The sequence below is a fragment of the Hyperoodon ampullatus genome (genome assembly GCF_949752795.1).
Source record: "Hyperoodon ampullatus genome assembly, chromosome: 4".
Lineage (NCBI taxonomy): Eukaryota > Metazoa > Chordata > Mammalia > Artiodactyla > Ziphiidae > Hyperoodon > Hyperoodon ampullatus.
This window is the reverse complement of record NC_136917.1, coordinates 92,480,813-92,499,485: the sequence shown is the minus strand read 5'-3', so window position 1 is coordinate 92,499,485 and position 18,673 is coordinate 92,480,813. Positions and strand designations below refer to the sequence as shown.

At 36.3% G+C, this 18,673-nt stretch overlaps 1 protein-coding gene across 16 annotated transcripts in view; it reads left to right on the top strand.

Annotated features, from left to right (window-relative positions):
* The window catches only part of PAM (peptidylglycine alpha-amidating monooxygenase), a gene marked incomplete at its 3' end in the record, with an annotated part of 155,283 nt that overhangs the window by 107,459 nt on the left and 29,151 nt on the right, over positions 1 to 18,673 (top strand). For 8 of the 16 annotated variants that reach the window (XM_079703730.1, XM_079703729.1, XM_079703728.1 and 5 more), the window contains exons 14-15: positions 7,217 to 7,537; positions 14,641 to 14,770. In XM_079703730.1, the coding sequence (XP_079559856.1) occupies positions 7,217 to 7,537; positions 14,641 to 14,770 (451 nt within the window). Of the gene's footprint in view, positions 1 to 7,216; positions 7,538 to 14,601; positions 14,771 to 18,673 lie in introns of all 16 variants that reach the window. The other 8 variants (XM_079703722.1, XM_079703721.1, XM_079703720.1 and 5 more) reach the window with 2 other exon arrangements.

The following is an 18,673-nucleotide window of genomic DNA, read 5'->3' as shown; positions in this document are numbered from 1 at the left end:
TTCTCTGGACAGCATTTCTTTTGCTGCAGATAGGACCTTTAGCATGTTTTATTCAGTCTGCTCCAAACTCTTCTCATTGTAGTCTTCATGCCCTCATATAATCAATCTTTATACTCAAAGGTCAGCATGAGCTACTATATTCCCAAAGCAGGAGGAATATGACAAAAATACAATTTGTAGAGGGAAAACACTCCATAGCCCCAGATAGTTAAAGGTCTTCAGACACCTTCTGTGGAACAGAATAATTTCACAATGGTTTTATGCTAACAAAAATGAATTACCATTGGCATGTTTTATCAAATAAGCAGAATCAAGGGAACAAGGTTGCAACTTAACACAACAGTAGTCTACTGTAAAAGCTTATTAAAGTAACCGTTGATAAACCATTTATGAGAAGAGCGAAACACAGGATGGGCTTAGTAGTTAAAATTTATATTCCTTTGTTGTTCAAAATAGGACACTCCCTTCATCCCCTAATAAAGTCCAAATGATTTTAGTAGCATCTTCTTAGCTTATTCCAAGCATTCTCAATACCACTTTGCTGTTTTAAAGAAGATACAAGTCTTGTTTGTATTTCCGTTCAGTTTGTTATGATTTATGAGCAGCTCACAAGTCTTTATTTATTGAACTCATCTATCAAAGACAACTCTAAATATCCCCCAAGGCTCTGGGAAGCTGAGTGGATGCTCTTTTGAATTGGTGTCCTAATAACAGAATAGGCAGATATGAATGATCATTTATCGCATGCTTGGCCTTTCTGATATAGATCAGTGTGTATGGCAGTTGCAAAAGTCATTATCTCCTAACTTCTCCTTTTTCACATTTGTCTCATTTTCTTAAAAAAAGAAAAGAGTTAAAAGGCCCATTTCTGATTGTTTCGCAATGAGATGAGTCCTATAGGAGGAAAAAGTAATAAAGTATGATCCTTGAGCTGGTCATCATGATCATGTGTTTTATTTCTCGAAGGCTAGTAGGATAAATGTTGTGGGTTAGTAATAAGTAAACAGTCAGTAAGCCAAATCAACTTTAACCAGAAGGCAAAGTGTCAGCTATGACTGACTCATAAACTAAAATACAAAAATCTAAAAAGAAATGTTTTTATCTTTTCATTTGTCGTATCCTCTTATTAATCAGTTGTTGTTGCATGATTGTGATCTCATTAGCTTGGTTACTTGGCATATTTTGTCAGTGGTTAAACTGCTAATGAATATCCTATTTACTCTCCATGTACCATAGAAATCACAGAGCAATAAGTAGTAACAAAAGCTGTTTGTTTTAGGTAATGAAGTACTAGTGATTTGTGTGGGAAATGACTGTTTATATTCTGAAAGATTACCAAGAGGCTCTTGGTCACTTTAAAAATAAAAATGCTTGCCACAATTAAGATTTAATGCTGTCTAAAAGTAGGGTTACTTATTTTTTAATCCAATAATCTTAAAGCATTTTATTAAAAGAAAAAAGCATGGGGCACTTTTTCAAGGTATGTTTCCATCTTGTTTAGTTTGATCTTACCATATTCCTGAAAGTAAACCAGAGAAACTTCCATGCTGGTGGGAGGGAATAGTGAGTGATCCCAACTAAATAGAAAAATGTACATTGAGCCATGAAATAGCTAACAAGCACACAGCTAACAAACTTGGAGTTTAGTTGGTAGTGTTTTAGACTGTCTTGTGTTATGCTGTGTTCCTTTTCCTGACACATTAGCTGCTACTTCACTAGTGTTTCCCAAATACCAAACCCACTCAGCCAAATAACTTAAAGACCTAGAGCATTTCTGCATTTCTTAAGATAAGGATCAAAGTTTGAAGTGAGGAAAAGAAAGAAATGGAACTCACTGCAGCCTAAAATCATCAAGGAAAAATTTTTATCTTTACTAATGCAGAAGCCATTTATAACACAGTATTCATTCCAGAATCATTTATTGAGTATCTGCCATAATAGGAACAGTACTAATCACTGGAAATATGACAATATATAAGAAATGAGAGGGGGTTATTTTTATATAAAATCACATTTATACCTTGCCATTTGTCCCTTCTCAGATAATTTTAATGTACGAAAAAAGTTTTTTTAGATCATCTTAGAGAATTTTATCATACATGTAAGGTATATTGCCAGTGGTAAGTGAAAACTATTAACGAGAATAGAAAATCGAAAACTTTTCTACTTTTTCAAGCCAAAAAGAAACCAGTCATTATTCTTTAGGCCAGTTTTGTGCAAATTACTATTGTATATGTATGTATTGACTAATTTATTAGAGTCTTATAAGTTATAATAAAAAGAAGACAAGCCAGGATAGGACAAAAAAAGAAACTTGTTCAGTTAAATCATAAACCTGGCACCTGAGCTCAGTAGACTGTTACTTTAAAAAGAAAAAAAAAATTGGGACTTCCCTGGTGGCGCAGTGGTTGAGAGTCCGCCTGCCGATGCAGGGGACACGGGTTCGTGCACCAGTTTGGGAAAACCCCACATGCCGCAGAGCGGCTGGGCCCGTGAGCCATGGCTGCTGAGCCTGCGCATCCAGAGCCTGTGCTCCGCAACGGGAGAGGCCACAACGGTGAGAGGTCCGCGTACCGCAAAAAAAAAAAAAAAAAGAAAAAAAATTAATAAAGTAAGATTGACAGGTCTGAGGTGAATTCACAGGAAAGAGATACAGCCAGTACAGAAAAGATAAGGGAACCTGGATCCAGTATAGTGATACTTAGAAGGTGGATCCCTTGGTCAGGCTGTCTCCTTCAAATCCAAGTGCAACATGCTACCAGCTGTGCACCTTAGTACTGTGCCATTAGATTCCTCATCTAAAATGAGGACAGTAAGTGTTTCACAGAGGTTTAATGTGTTCTGTCGTATAAAGCACTCAGTAAAGTGACTTGGTCATGCTGAGCTCTCAAAAAGTACTAGCTGCTATTACTATTATTGTCATTTGTAGTTTATAAAGTACTTCTTTATATGTTATCTCTGTCGAGAATAAGTAGGGTAATTACACCTCCCAGTTTTTCCAGGATTGTACCAGTTTATGCCTCGTATAAATATTAACAACACCCCTTTCTTTTCTCAAATGTGTCCCAGTTTGGTAATTAAATTATATGGTCTGCTTAGCAGCAGGACCCAGAATAGAATTAGAGAATACTACCCGGAAACACATAGATAGGTTAACTGAGCTGAGGAAAAGGGGTCATAACTGGGACGTATCTAGGGGACGCAGGTTACCCTCAATCACAAGTCAGTTGCACAAAGGTCGAGCAGCTTTAATACCATTCCAGACAGACTTTTCCATCGAAGGCAGGGGTGAGGGTCTGTTCTGAAGACGAAGGGGTAGTCCTTCAGCATGACAATTATGGGGTGATAAGAATCTCAGGTGAGTACTGGTGGGAGGGAGGGAAAAGGTGATGTTGACAAATGGGCATCTATGAATCAAATGACTTTGTGATTCACTGGTGAGAGAAAAATGAATCTAGTTTTCTGGATTGATTGTCCCGAAACATGGTTTCATCACTGAGAGAGATACCATAAAAAAAATAAAGTATGGGGAGAAGATTAAGAGCCCAGGTTTAGACATGTTGAGTTCAAAATCCCATTGAAATAGACACTCAATCCAAGTGGAAATTTCCAGATGGCAGTTTTATATACCACTAGGTTCTAGGTTCTAGGAAATCTCCAGATTTTGGAGTCACTTGTCTGAATGTAGCAGCTTAAGCTTTGTGAGTGGCTGAGATCACTTAGTAGGAAGAAGCCTTAGCCAGGGACAATAAAAGTATGCCAGGAATAGACCTCAGAAAACAGGAACGTTCCATATGTTGGGCAGAATAAGAGGAAGCCAAGATGACAGGTGAAGATCTGGAAAGAACAATATTATAAGGAGAGAGGTTCTGAAGGAACCATAAAAGTGCTACCTGCCACCAGTAGGTCAGGATGAAGAGTCTGTTGGCTTTGGCAACTAGGAGCTCTTGAGCAAGTCATGCAGAAGCCATACAGGAGTGAAGTAGGGAGTGGAAGCAAATGCCTTCGATTTAGGAAGAAAGAGGGTATGAGGAAGGATGAAGCAGCACATAACCCCGCACTGTCCAGTATGGTAGATACTAACCGCATGTGGCTATTTAACTTTGAATATAAATGAATTAAAAGTAAGTAAACTTAAAAGTTAAGTTTCTCAGTCTTACTGGCCACATTACAAATACTCAATAGTCCCATGTGTCTAGGAGCTGTCATATTGGCAGCACAGGTATAGACTATTTCCATTATCATAGAAAGCTCTTGTAGATGGTGCTGGAACTTGTTAAAGAAAGAGGGAAAATGAAAAAGCTTGAAAGACATACTGTGTCAGAGGAAGGTCTCTTCTCGCCTTCATGACCACTCAAGATAAGCCCAAAGTGAGTGTGTTTATAGCCTGAGTCAAATCTTTGGCAGAGTAATTGTATTAGAAAAGGAAAGAAAAAGGAGATGCGAAAGGCTTTAGAAGGCTCAGGGAGGGCTGGCATCCAGAACACTGGGGTAGGGATAGTTCTTTCTCCAAAAATAGACTGATAAAAAAGAAAAAAAAAAGGAGAGAGAGAAAGTGCAGAAGTGCAGGTACAACCTTCTTTGGCAAAAATCAGGAAGCAAATCACAAAGGCAGCCATAATGACTTGTTGAGAAAATAGCGGGCTGTAAACTTAAAGGTGGCTTTTTTCCATTATGAAAATCCCAACACTTCAATACGAAACAGAAACTGATTTTTTTAAATTTTAGGTAAACAATAGATTGAATCGGATGCATGTTGCAACTAGAGTTTATATCTTTGTCGTTAGTAATTATAATAGCTATAATTTAGTGATATCTATTTTATGAAATACACTGGACTGGGCATTTTACATTAACTCTCTTCTTTAAATCCACAAAACAATTTTTAAGGGTAGTCGTCATTATCTATTTTAAAAGGTTAAGTAACTTGCTTAAAGGCACAGAATAGCTATTAAGTGTCAGGGGTTGGATCTGAACACTAGTGTGAAATGCAGACCAGACATTGGGTAATAACAATACAAGGAAAGAGCAGAGTGCTGTAGGTGCACATAGCAGTAATTGTCAAGGCAGGCTTCTTGGATGTAAGTGACGCCTAAGTAGCATCTGAAGGTTGAGGAACTAGTTGATTACTAGGGAGAGAATGTCCCAGGAAGAAGAGCAACATCTTCTTAGAGTTGACATTCAAGGAAGTAAAAGCCCAATATGGCTATAATATAAACTGAAAAGAAAAAGAGAATATTGAGAAATGAAACTGGGGTAGAGACCACCCAACTTCCTCTGTTTATATTCTATTCCATCCATTGTACTCAAGGTTAGGTAGATTTCCTCAATCAGGATCTTAATATGACTAAGAAAGACGGTTAACATTTTGGGATTTCATGTATTCCATACACCAGAAGAGGAAAAAAAAAGAAACCTTTCTAGTTTGTGTATAAGAATGTAAGAGATAGCCATCTAGTGGGCTCCTGCATGTAACCTCTAGAAGTGAGATGCTTCTCTGAAGCTATGTTCTCACAAGGCCAGTGCATTTGTGTGAAGACAAGCCTCTTCCGTTGCTAAATTAATAACCCAGTGATCATTGTAAATGATCATTTCAAAGGAACCGAGTACTCTGTATTTGGTATTTTATCACAGCTTTTAGATTTTTACTGACAAACCTCAATAACTATGCATAGTTCTAAGCCTGTGTTCCTCCATCAACATTAGCCTAATGTCATGGATTCAAGTTTTAAAATTGTGTTCTTTTTCTGTTCCTGAAATCATCTTGTTTTCATCTTCTATATAAAATGTTTCATTGCACAACAACATATTAAGCTATTTATATTTAGTGTGTGGGGCAGGAGAATTACACAGTAATGTGTTAATTTCTCTTCTGTAAGGCAGAATGCCACTGTGGCCTACCAGAATTGGTTGCATTGTAATTTGCTTTGTTCATTTTACTGATATTGGCCCTAATACTTGCTAATTATTTTCTGATTGAAGATCTCACCTAGGATAAGCTGCTTTCATGGGCAAGAATTGAAAACCTACTTTGAATCATTAAACCAAGATTATAAACATGACAGGATCTCAGCATCATTTTGGAAAGACTTCATATCCCCTTGCACCAATATTTTAATAACATATTCTTTAGTGGAATGTATCCTGGCTAAACCAGTTGTTATTTTTATTTCCTAATGGTCATAAAAAAGATTTTATAAATGTTATCTGATCATGCTATAAATGTAATTAAAACTTAAGCAAAAGGACTCCACAATCATAAGTTTCATTAGCAGCACTTAGTATAGAGTGAGATAAGGAAGAACTGTGGGTTTCCTTTGGGTTTGGGTTAGAAAAGCAGATTTATGATTCCATTGAGAATATACATATTTTCCATTCAGACAGTTGATGTGAATGGATTTGAAGCCATTGGTGTAACTGATGAGGATTAAAATGCTTCAGGAGCCTTCCATAGTCATATTTTGTATCTGTTTTAATATTTTATAAATAATTTGTTTTCATGGAATTATATTATCATATCCAAGTTTACTTCTTAGTACAGGAAGACATGAAATACATTTCAGTGATGTCTCATTCCAATGATACTAGTTTGTTAAAATCTCTTTTGCTTGAAACTGATTTAAAAATATTCTTTTCTCACAAAATTATTTTTCTGGAGTTTATTCGTTTCTTATTTAAAATAAACAACTGGAGCTACTTACAGTAATACAGTTAACAAAATAATAAAACTTTGGTTTTCCAGTTGCCAAGTGGGTGTTAAGATTTTTTGTGTTTTATAGCACCTGCTCAAAAATATACATTTAATTTTTTGTGGATTACACTTTAATAAGCTTTTAGAAGACAACTTCAAAGGGTTTGCCTGTGAAGATAGCTGTTTTCTGATGTAGCTGTTGATAATATTTTATTTTAGAAAGCTGTTGAACTCTGACTTCCAAATCAATCCAAACTAACCTTGTGAAAACCATTTATTAAAACATGCCCTGCAGTCACATACGCATTATTTTGTTTCTACTATTATGCATTTAATAGATGTTATTTAGTGTCGTTAGCTCCTGGAAAAATCATCTTTTTCTCCCCATGCTTGAACATCTGAGAGCAACCTTCTCTCTCACCTATTATGAGGAATCAGGAGGTGATACCATTTAAGGCACAAAATTTTGTAAATTTTGCAATCTTATCAACTCTCCACCCTTTATCTCTTCTCTTTTTTTCACAGGTGATTTCTATTCACTACTTTCCAAGCTGCTAGGAGAAAGGGAAGATGTTGTTCATGTGCATAAATATAATCCTACAGAAAAGGCAGAATCAGAGTCAGACCTGGTAGCTGAGATTGCAAACGTAGTCCAAAAGAAGGATCTTGGTCAGTCTGATGCCAGAGAGAGCGCAAAACATGAGAGAGACAATGCTCTTCTTGTCAGAGACAGAATTCACAAATTCCACAGACTAGCATCTACTTTGAGACCAGCAGAGAGCAGAGTTTTGTCATTACAGCAGCCACTACCCGGTGAAGGCACCTGGGAACCAGAACACACAGGAGGTGCGTTTAGGGCTTCTTTTAAAGAATAAAATGTGAAACGCTACAATCCACATAAGCAAAATCTGAAGGGAATAAAAATTAATGGGTGAGAAAGCTCATCAATGAAAAGCATTTATCATTAGAAAAAACATGACTCATATTTGGGTTGTCATATATCACCTTTGTTTGAGGAGTTTTTGTTTTGGTCCAGTACTATCAATACGTAAATTCAATTTCTGTTCAGTTGATGAGCCAGAATTACTAAGACCCAAAATCTTTGGATCATATTGGGGAGGGTGGCATATGAAATTCAGGGTAACAGATTCTTATGAAATCAACATTCTCCATTTAGTTCAATGGGAATAAACTGAAAATTCAAGCCTGATATGTAAAGTCCCGGTGTATGAAATGGTTATACACTACCTTCCTTTAAGGTAATTAAATTCCTCTCAGAGGAATCTTACACTTCCAACATTCTCATCCAATTGACTTGTAAAATGTAACCATTTTTATGACTTTGATTTCTTAAGTTCCATTATCAATTACTATCTTAATTGGAAAGTTGAGTAGTTATATCTGAAGGGACCTCCAGCAAGTCAGTAACTATCAGATTTATCTTTACTTCTAACCAGGATTGGCTTCTGTAATTAGAGGACAATACCTTATTCCCTTCAGGTTTCTGTACTAGCAAGCTATGGATGCCTCATCTTTGTCTTTAATTGTGTTGTGGCTTCTGTGATATTGATTGTGTTTCATGCTACTTGCTAATGTGGAAAGCCAGATAATACAGCATGTGGAGATAATCCCCAAAAAAGTAACGGATATGCATGTATGGCAGCTGTCCATGCGTGGGCTGGAATGGCACAGGCTGCCAGCTTGATGTTTTCAAATACAGCTTTGCAGGAAGCCATAAATTATTCAACACCCAACTGATTTTTATTTATACTTGAAAAAAATTAGGATGCAGTGCCTTTTGCTAACACAGGAGTTTCAAGCATTGTCCATTAGGACTGGCCTAATAGTCTCTATGAGATGTTAAATGGAAGCCAGATTTTTACCTCTTCATATTTAAACAGGGTCAGCCCTGCTCTAGCTCCTTCTAAATTTACCTAATAAAACTGTGTTTCTCAAGAGGTGGTCCCTGGACCCTCTTGCATCAGAATCACCTAGGGTGATTATGAAAAATCTAGACTCTTGAATCCTACTGAAGAGCAACTGAATTGACATCTCTGAGTATGGTGTCTAGAAATCTGAAGTTTATCATGCCCCTATCCATTTCATAGAAAGACTGGAGTGTCTGTCTGAATGTCTATATTAAGGATAGTAAATTGTAACCCAAACAGCACATAAATATAAAAAGGAAAGGGGCCTCTTTGGTGAGAATACAATTCTATTCAAGCATGAAGTGTTAGAGTTGCATCATGCTTTATTCCATGGCTTGTCTTTTTTTTTTTTTTTGAAGTATTTATTTTTTATTGAAGTAACATGGTTTATAACATTATATATGTTTCATGTGTACAACATTATATTTTTATTTCTGTATACCCTACAGTGTGCTCACCACCAAAAATTTAGTTTCTAGTTATCTATGACTTGCCTTTATTACTCTTTGATTTGAAATAATATCATGGTCATTTATAGGCATCATAAATGTCAGTGTAGAAATCACAGTTTGACTTAAGGAATTGTATTCCTAAAACCAACTTAGTTTTTCTGAGAAAGAAATGCTTAAAATACTCAAAATACACTTACTGGCCAAATCTCCTTATACCTTCCAAGGCAGTCAGAATGGCAGTGACCAGGAAAAAAATGTTTCTCCAGGATCTGGTTCAGGAAGTTTCCTTTCATTTTAAGTATGTGGGTGAATGTTACTGAAATAAATAAAGCAATGAGTTACAGAAACATAGAGCACAAATTCTAGTTACAGGAAGAAAATGTGCATGTATTTCCTTTCTGAAATGACTTATTTTAGTGTTACTTCACTGCTCTGATTCAAAATTTTAAAAAAATTAAATGCAAAATAACAAAACTCATATTTAGGTAAGCTATTTCTAAAAGTCTTTTCAATTTTCTTTCACTGTTTACCATAACACTATCTAATATCTAACTTTAATTAAAGAAAAGCACTTAATAAATGCTATAATATGTTAACAATAATTATGATTATAATTGCTACCATTAATGTCAAGTTGGACTAAGATTTCAAAAGTTTAAATACCAAAGTAGTAGAACTAAATATTAATTATTTTAGCTTAAGTAGCATCCATGAGAGAATTTTCTTGCAATGTGTAGGAAAGCTGCAAAAATTGGCACTCTGAGTTGATAAATTGAGAAAATGACTTGGCACTGTTCTATCATAATGGGAGTTTGTGGCTCTTCAAATCGCTGATCACTTACATTGATCTGCCTTGATGTTTTCCTGTAATATATGATGTACAGTGTGAAAATATGCAACCTGGTAAATTGAGAGGCAAATGCACTCCTTTTTACACTTAACATAGTTTGGTTTCTACCATTAGTTTGACATCTATATTGAGACAGCATTAATAGAGTAGAAAGAAAATCATAGTCTTTATTCTAGTTGCCTTCTGGAAAAGTCCTAGGTTTGAAATTATGTTTTTTCTCAACTTTGTCTGTTAGTCCTTATGTACACAGATAAATGAAAATGCCCTTTTAAATGCTTATTAATAATTTCATATGAAAGCAGCATTGATTACTAACATTAATCTTTCCTGGAAAGGTGTAATTCATTAATCCTCTTAGTGATTTATTGATACAATTTTAATAGTAATGTTTAATTTTTTTTTGAAAGTAGTAACTTTTTTTCTAAATATATGGTGGAATATGAGGCTGCACAATTACCTTTATTTATAATGAATACAAAGATTCTTCTGAAATAATCCTATCATTTGACATGTGAATTTAGAGCAGCTGACACTGGGAGTTGGCTTGCCCAAGGTCACATGTAAGAAATTTGTATTTAATTTTCAAATTAAAACTGTAAGTCTACAACATTAGTCATATACTGAATTACTTCTTAGATAAAAGCTAAGAGGAATCTGAACTCAAATTTTTAACTTTTCCATGATTGAAAATGTTAAGTTAGAACCCAAATATATTTTGTCATACAATTTTTAATAAGGATTTGAAATATTTGTAATTGAGGATTAGGAAATAATCACCCTTGCTATTGATGACTGAAGTCTTGCCCAAGCCTGTATTTCCTTTTTTATGAATAGAGAAAATAACCTGGGATGAGCCAGTCCTGTTATAGCATTCTGTGATTCTCTTATAAAGGTGGGCAGGGGGCTTCCCTGGTGGCACAGTGGTTGAGAGTCCGCCTGCCGATGCAGGAGACACGGGTTTGTGCCCCAGTCCGGGAAGATCCCACATGCCGCGCAGCGGCTGGGCCCGTGAGCCATGGCCGGTGAGCCTGCGCTCCCGGAGCCTGTGCTCCGCAATGGGAGAGGCCACAACAGTGAGAGGCCTGCGTACCGCCAAAAAAAAAAAGGGATTGGGAAAGCATCAGTATTTATTCCATATCCATACAGCACTAGTTCTCAATGACTGCTTTGTTCTTGATCATTTAATCTTAAAGAGAACAGCCTTTTTGATTTTAACATCTTTATTGGAGTATAATTGCTTTACAATGGTGTGTTAGTTTCTGCTTTATAACAAAGTGACTCCTATACATATACATATGTTCCCATATCAAAGAGAACAGCCTTTAACTGCCTAATAATGAAAAACATGACACTGGAAGGAAAAACATCAATTAACTGAGGTAGTGTTCACAGAAGAGTTTTCCTTTAACTATTTTAGAATTTGTAATTAACACAGAGACCTAGGTTTTGAGGTCCTGAAAGTTTTGAGGTCTTGGCTGGGTAATCTTATAAATGTACAATGATATTTTTAAATGAAATTAAAAATAATTTAATATAATTTCTCTGAATGTTCTTGCCGTGCACAAAATAGTTCTTCTTTGCACTGACAAAAAGAGCAAGGTTTCTTACAGTGTTAACCCTCTTATATATTTCCTCACATATCACCTTTGCTGTTTTGAAAATTTACCAAAAGTATATAAATATGTTCTAGATATTTACACTGCTTTTTCTTCTTGAAAATTCCCAACCGAAAGGGATTCTTATAAGTGACAAAATAGGCTAATGACCCATTAGGCAGTGCTTTTTGAGTGCTTACCAATCTAAGATCAATGATAATTAGGGTTATTCACAGCCAGATTAAGGTTCTTTATACAGTATTTCCAATATTTTATGAAATCCACATTTGAAGCCAGAATAGTGTATTTATTGATATTTGGGACATTGCATATTTCTATCAGAATTAATATCTCTGAATCTTCATGAGCACCTCGCATCCAGTACCTGTTGGTGGACCACTGAATAGAAAAGTTCCAGGAAACCTGACATTTGTTTATTGTCTTTAATGAAAATAATTAGCCAATTCGCATTTTTTTTAGTCTCTTCACAGTAGCTTCAGCACAATACTAGGGGTAAAAAGAGGTAGTACAAGTGAACTAAAAGATTATAAGGGTGTTTAAATGCTAGTTGACAACATAAGCAAGTAGAGACTGGAGCATAGAGTTCAATTTAGTGCATTTTTTTGGCCATTACAGTGGGCCAGGCCCTGTGCAAGACTTAGTGACAAAACAGTGAATAAGACATGATCCTTGCCCTCACAAAATTCCATCTAGTTGTAGTAGTGCTGGGCTCTGAGGAGCTGATGGAAGTGACTAAATATCTATATTGTTATGAGGTTCAAGTCTCCCTTGGAGCCCATCCAGAATCTTCAGGAGCTGCTGAATGAGTACAGAATGACCACCGAAAAGACAAGCTGTAACTGAGATGAGAATGAATGAAGTACAACCTGAGATTCAAGGAACTTAAAATAATTTGAAACATTTTCTTTGGGGAATCCATCCATCCATCTCTAATTATAATACTTATACCCTGCTTCCTGAGTTCACTTTCAGAAACACAGTTTGTTTCATGTCACCCCATGCTTGAAAACCTTCAGTGGTTCCCAGTCGCCTATATTCACAATTTGCATCCTTTTCTCCTATTATGATAGATAATAAGCATGATAGTTGATGAATGCTATTCATCCTAGCAGCCCCATTTACATCCGCTGCTGTGCGAATTTAGGCACACCAGTTATTACTCTGCCCCCCTTCTCCCCCACTCAGGAAGACATAGCAAAACACACATGAGTGAGAATGACATTCTCACCTGCTCTAATATATTTCAAAAGTAAATTATTCCCAAGCTTTGTGCTTTACTGCTATTAATAAAGTACTTGCAGCACACCTCAAAATTAATCACAGTATAGATCAAGACACCACAGCTCAGAACAACATTCATTAATTCATTGTTAAATCCATACCTTCATGTGCTCTACAAATGTATATTTTCCAGTCTAAACTAGATCTTGGGGTCTGTTAATCCTGCCTGTCACTCTCATACCCCCTCCTGACATACACAGATATCCTTAAAGACATACAAATTACTTAAAGATCTTGAAACACATTCTGCAGTTATAATCATCCTCACTTCCCATCTTTCTGACTGAAATATTCTCTGCCTACTTCTATATTCAATAAACTTTAAGTGAGAACACCTACCCTCTCCCAGCCAAGCCTCAGGAAGGATTATGGGCCCTTTCCTGTGTTCCTGCACTGTACTGTGTCATAAATATTTGCTTTCTGTTTTTTGTTTGTTTGTTTGTTTTTTGGTTATTTGGGGTTTTGTTTTTTTTTTCCATTTTATCCTATGAGTCCCTCTAGGACCAAAACCATGCTTTATTTCTTTGTGTCCCCAGAATCTAACATAACACCTTATATAGACAATACACTTAGGGAATATTTGTTGAATATGCTTCAGCAAAGGTTGTAGACACAGCTGTTCCAGGCATCCTGTTGATTGTGCTGTTATTAATTTTTGTTTTAAAAAATTAAATGAGCAAAGGTAAGAATATTTTGAGTGAAAAGTTACTGTTTCCTGTTGTATAGTTGAGAGAATTATTTTAAAGTGTTTACTCTCACACCAGCATGCTCTCAGGCTTTCAGAAGCTGACTGTACAAGCCCTGTGTTTCCCTTTCTTCCTCCAGTCTTTAATGTTTATCTTTGAGGATTTCACTGCATGTTGCCACATCCTCCAGAGTATGGGAAGGAGAAAGGAGACTCAAATTGCTGCTTTTTTTACTTCTCAGCATCTCTGTTGAAGCGTTTCAGAGGGAAAGAAATATTGACACTGATACAAAGGATTTCACAGCATCTTCATAACTTTATATCCTCAGTTAATATAGCTACTCTGTACGTGGTACCTCTTTATTCATGAGCATTTTTATAAAAGGGGTTAATAATTGAACCTAGGTATTCTCTAAGTATAAATGTATTCTGATCAGAAGTGAGAGTGATTGTAAATCACTCAGTCATAGAGTTCCTGTTATTTTTTCCTTTCTCGTGTTAGGAAACAGTGAAATATAAGCAGTGAAAGAATATCTCTCCATTCCCATTGTTATAGGAACACTAAAGTTAGGTGAAATGAGATTGGTATCTTACATAGTTCCTTGTACAAGGTATTATCAATGATGGTTTATTATAGGGTCTAATGTATTCTGAACATCCACAATTTACACAGAAGTTAGATGAGAAAGACACACACACACACACACACACACACACACACAGAAATGGGCTTATTGCCCAAGAATACTATTTATTTACAACATTTAAAAGCTTTGTATTAAAATGATGCCATCCATGTTGCCATATTTTTCAAAGATACTAATTTAAAGTAAGAATCTTGTTAAGAAGACAGTCTCAAATTTGCCCCTTAATGACTTAAGGATAAACTGGTTTTACGAGGCATCTTATCAACAGGAAAAGAGCATATCGCCAAACAAGTTCACAGTCACTTACTTTATTCATAGCTCAGGAGGCTCCTTGGCATGTGCCTGTGGTATATTTTATGTAGAGCATGGCTTGATTTTTTTTCTTTGCATCTAGTGACATTACTGCATGAACTTCTTATAATCATTGTGAATCTTCATGAGGTTATACTAGCTTTCTTTTTTACACTAAATGTATGGAATTATCTTTTAGATTTCCATGTAGAAGAGGCACTGGATTGGCCTGGAGTATACTTGTTACCAGGCCAGGTGTCTGGGATGGCTCTGGACCCTACGAATAATCTGGTGATTTTCCACAGAGGTGACCGTGTCTGGGATGGAAAGTAAGTAATAATTTTTCCTTGAAGGAGTAAATGAAGATAAAAATAGCATGCATTGCTTTTCATTAAACTAAGAATAATGGTGAGAGAACTATCAAGGTTTTCTTTGAACTTGATTTTTGTGAGCAAAACATATTTGTTCTTTTAGTATATGACTGTGACACATAGAAAAGAGAAAGTCTTGTGCATTTGAAAACAATTAAGGTAGTTTCACAAACTAGTTTATGGAAAGAAGGCAATAACAGTCTGTGATTCTGCCTACTTAACATTTTGCTCTCTCCCCCTTGAAGCTACCTTCACATTCCTAAGGAAAGTAACATTAAAGGCAGTTAAGACAGTACATGGCTGAGGCATTTCAAGACTTCAGAAAAAGTGCATCATGATCAATGATCAACGAAGAAAATTATTAGTTGACTACAATAAAGCACTTCATTATTTCCATGTACTGGGTACAGAACCATATTAAGGCCATTGGACTCTCCCTTTCCATCAGACTGCTCCCTGGCATGATAACAGTGCCTTCTGGAGATTGTAGTTAGAGCAGCTTGGCCACCATATTATAGAAATAGTCAGTACCTTGGCCTTCACATTTCCATACAGATTAATTTTATTACTCAAATTTGCATTTTTCATGAGCACCAAAAACTTAAGAATAACAAGACTTAAGAAGAACACTAAGACTAATATCCCGCTTTTCCCTCTGGGTTTCTCTTTCCAACCTTTTATTCTATCTTCCACTATCATCTTATAGGGAGTTTTGGTTAAAAGGTCTAACATTCATTGAGTGTTTACTGTGCTCCTGTGACTGTTCTGTTTACATAAATTACCTCACAACATTTAGGCACTGTTATCATCATTCACGTTTTACAGGTGAAGAAACCAAGAGAAAGTAAGTGTTCTGCCCCAGACCTCACAGTTAGCCTGGCAAAGTCAGGCTTCAGTTCCTTTCCATCGGACTCCAGAGTTGGCCCACTTACCCAGTTTGTTATACTTACTGCCTTTTAGAGGATTACGAGCACATTTACATGATTGTATTTTTAAAAGCTTATTCCAAAATTTAGCAGGTTATCTTAATTCTCCTGAGTAATGAATACCCATTTATTCATGTGTTTTATCACAAATTTACATATGAAGGTAAATTTTTTAATATCTTATGAATTAAGCGTAATGAATCTCTCCTTTCAAGTGTACAACTGTAGGGTTTCATTTGGAAAATTGAGGATCCACATGTACAGTTCAATTGTTTTCTTCCTCCATTTTCAGAGATGCTGATTAAACTTAGGCTAAACCTGCTCTGTCACATACACATGTATGTAGTTTTCTTTGTGTAGTTGAAGATGGAATTCAATTAGCATTTCAAAATAGATTGATAGCTTTGTTACTGTTTAATTGTCCTTTCCAATTGTCACACTCAAAAATGGAACCTGAGAAAGAGATCACTTCAGAGTTCAAAGCCTTCGAACTCAGCATCCCTATTCATACATCTCTGTTACATCGTCTTAGTCCTTATTGAACATCTAATGATATTTTCACCAGTGCTTTCAAAAGCAAACTGTTACTATTCATTGTAGCATATTCTTCATTTTAATGAATATTGCTACATTTTCCGCATGGATTTCTAGCCACATTTTACCAGATTAGAAAATTACAGCATCATTTTCTCCCATTGATACTGTTTCAGCTGGCTAAAGCTAAATCGGACAAAGTCCAATTTTCCATTTTAATATGATATTCATTCCAAGTGAACAGCAGAGGCTGGAATAGTTTAATAGAAAAAAAGGGGGGGGATCAGTAAAGGCCAGCTTGGGGTAGATGACACAAGACTGTGAAACAAGAGCCACATAAGAACATTTTCTGAGACATATATGGCCGTCCTAGCTGAAGACCTGCTTTTTCCTGGCATCTTGCTTTCATCTAGATAACCAGCATCATGTGTAAATAGATTCCAGTTCCATTGCCAAAGCCCCGGTGTGTTTACCCCGATAAATGGCACTGACAAAGGGCCAAAAATGCAAGACTTCTTCAGGGCAGGCGTGCTGATTTAACTCATTGAATCTGTTTCTTCTTTCTTCTTCTTCTTTATCTTTCAGGTGTAAAAATATTTGTTATCTCTCTTTCCTTCTGCCTCTCTTGTATTTCCTGTTGGCCTCTAGCAGCCTTTGCAATCCATGGTTGTGAGGAAGTTCTCTTCTGGCACTCAGATCTCTGCTTTTAACACTGTCTGCTTTATTATTCACAAAGGGAATAAGAAGTGGATTACTCTGTTAGTTATTTTGTAGGAAAATAGATTCGGATGTGTGGGCCCTGCTCGTTGAACGGCCATACATGACCATCCTTCCTACATGTATAAGTTGCATTATATAGAATAGACAATGTACATAATTTTTTTTTCCTCATTGACTATCCAAGGACTATACAAAGAAAAAGACAGCACTTTCCAGAAGAATTTATTATGTGCTAGTGAGAGACAATGGAAATTAAAAATGGGGTGGAAATTGCATTCTTGTTGCTACCACTGTTTGGATAGAAAGATGAGAAATCCTGTATTAGTTTTCCTCAGAATCTTTCCCATCCTGATAATTCTCATGTTCACAAAATTATAAGTTCCATAAGGCTAGAGCTTGCTCTAAATCAAATCTTAGTAGTCTATATCCCCTAATTTTTTGTAGTTGATCATTCTTTAAGTATCAGACAGTGCTTGGAGTTAATAATAATCCCTAATTAATACTCAGTACTCAAAGCTCTTTTGATATCATCACAAAAACTGTCTTTATAAGTAGTATTACTCTTCATTTCTACCTGATAGCCTTGATCAACTCTTACTTTTCTACTTAATCATGCTAAATAAGCATAGCAACAAAATAATAATAATAGTAGTAGTAGTAATAATAATGATAATGATGATGATGATAAAACACTTACCCTCCTGAAAGATGACTGTCAACTCCCTTTCTCAATTTGATTTCCATTTTCTTCCCTGTCAGTATGGCTACTTTAAGATGCATCTTCTAGCTAAAATAGGAAATGCCTATTACCAGCAGGGTGTAATGAAACTTTAAAGAGCCTCTTGTCTGCCCTGGTGCTCGGGCAGCATGGCAGCTAGAGCTCTTTAAATGCCTCCCAGCAGGAGCTGGGTAGCTCTTGCCTCAGTAACAGCTGCTCCTCCGTCTCTGTCAAAATCACCACCATTGTCAGAGGCTTGCTTCTTGGCCTTTCTTTTATTTATCTCAGCTTTGGCTGAGTTTCTACTGTGCAGGCCTCACATCACATACCCTCTTAAGTAAACCATGGGTTTTATCCCTAATTTTTAGGTGCTAAAAGGTGTTTCCATTATACCACTTGTCATTTCTTCACATGGAGTTGGAAGGGATTTTGGAAGTTGTATTACTTGGAATTCTTTCTGTAACGAATAAGGGAGAAAACCAACACAAACTAGCTTAGGAAAAGAAATTTATTAGTTTGTACAAATAAAAACTTTAAGGGTATGGTAGCTCAAACGACACCACCAGCACCTATTTTACACATTTTCTCCTGGTTGGCTCCATTCTTAGACCCTGATTGATCTTCCTCCCCACTTGCAGTTTCAGAATTATAGAAGAGGTAGTCTATTTCCCTGATGTAGGCCAACAGGAGATCCTTAAATGGAGACTTTCAGTGTTCTAAAACACTGTCAGTGTTCTCCCTGACTTTAGGTCATATTTCTTGCATCCTAAACCAGTCACTGTGGGCAGAGGACTGAAATCCACTCTTTGGCTTAGCCTAACTTTTTGTTCTATTCTTGGAATGTGAGAGTAGAGTTGACATTATCAAAAGCAAGTGGACTGAGAGTGAGGCTCAGAATGTTGGGTCAACTAAAGAAAAACTGAGGTTTCATTAGCACAAAATGGGGCAGTAGACACTGGGCAC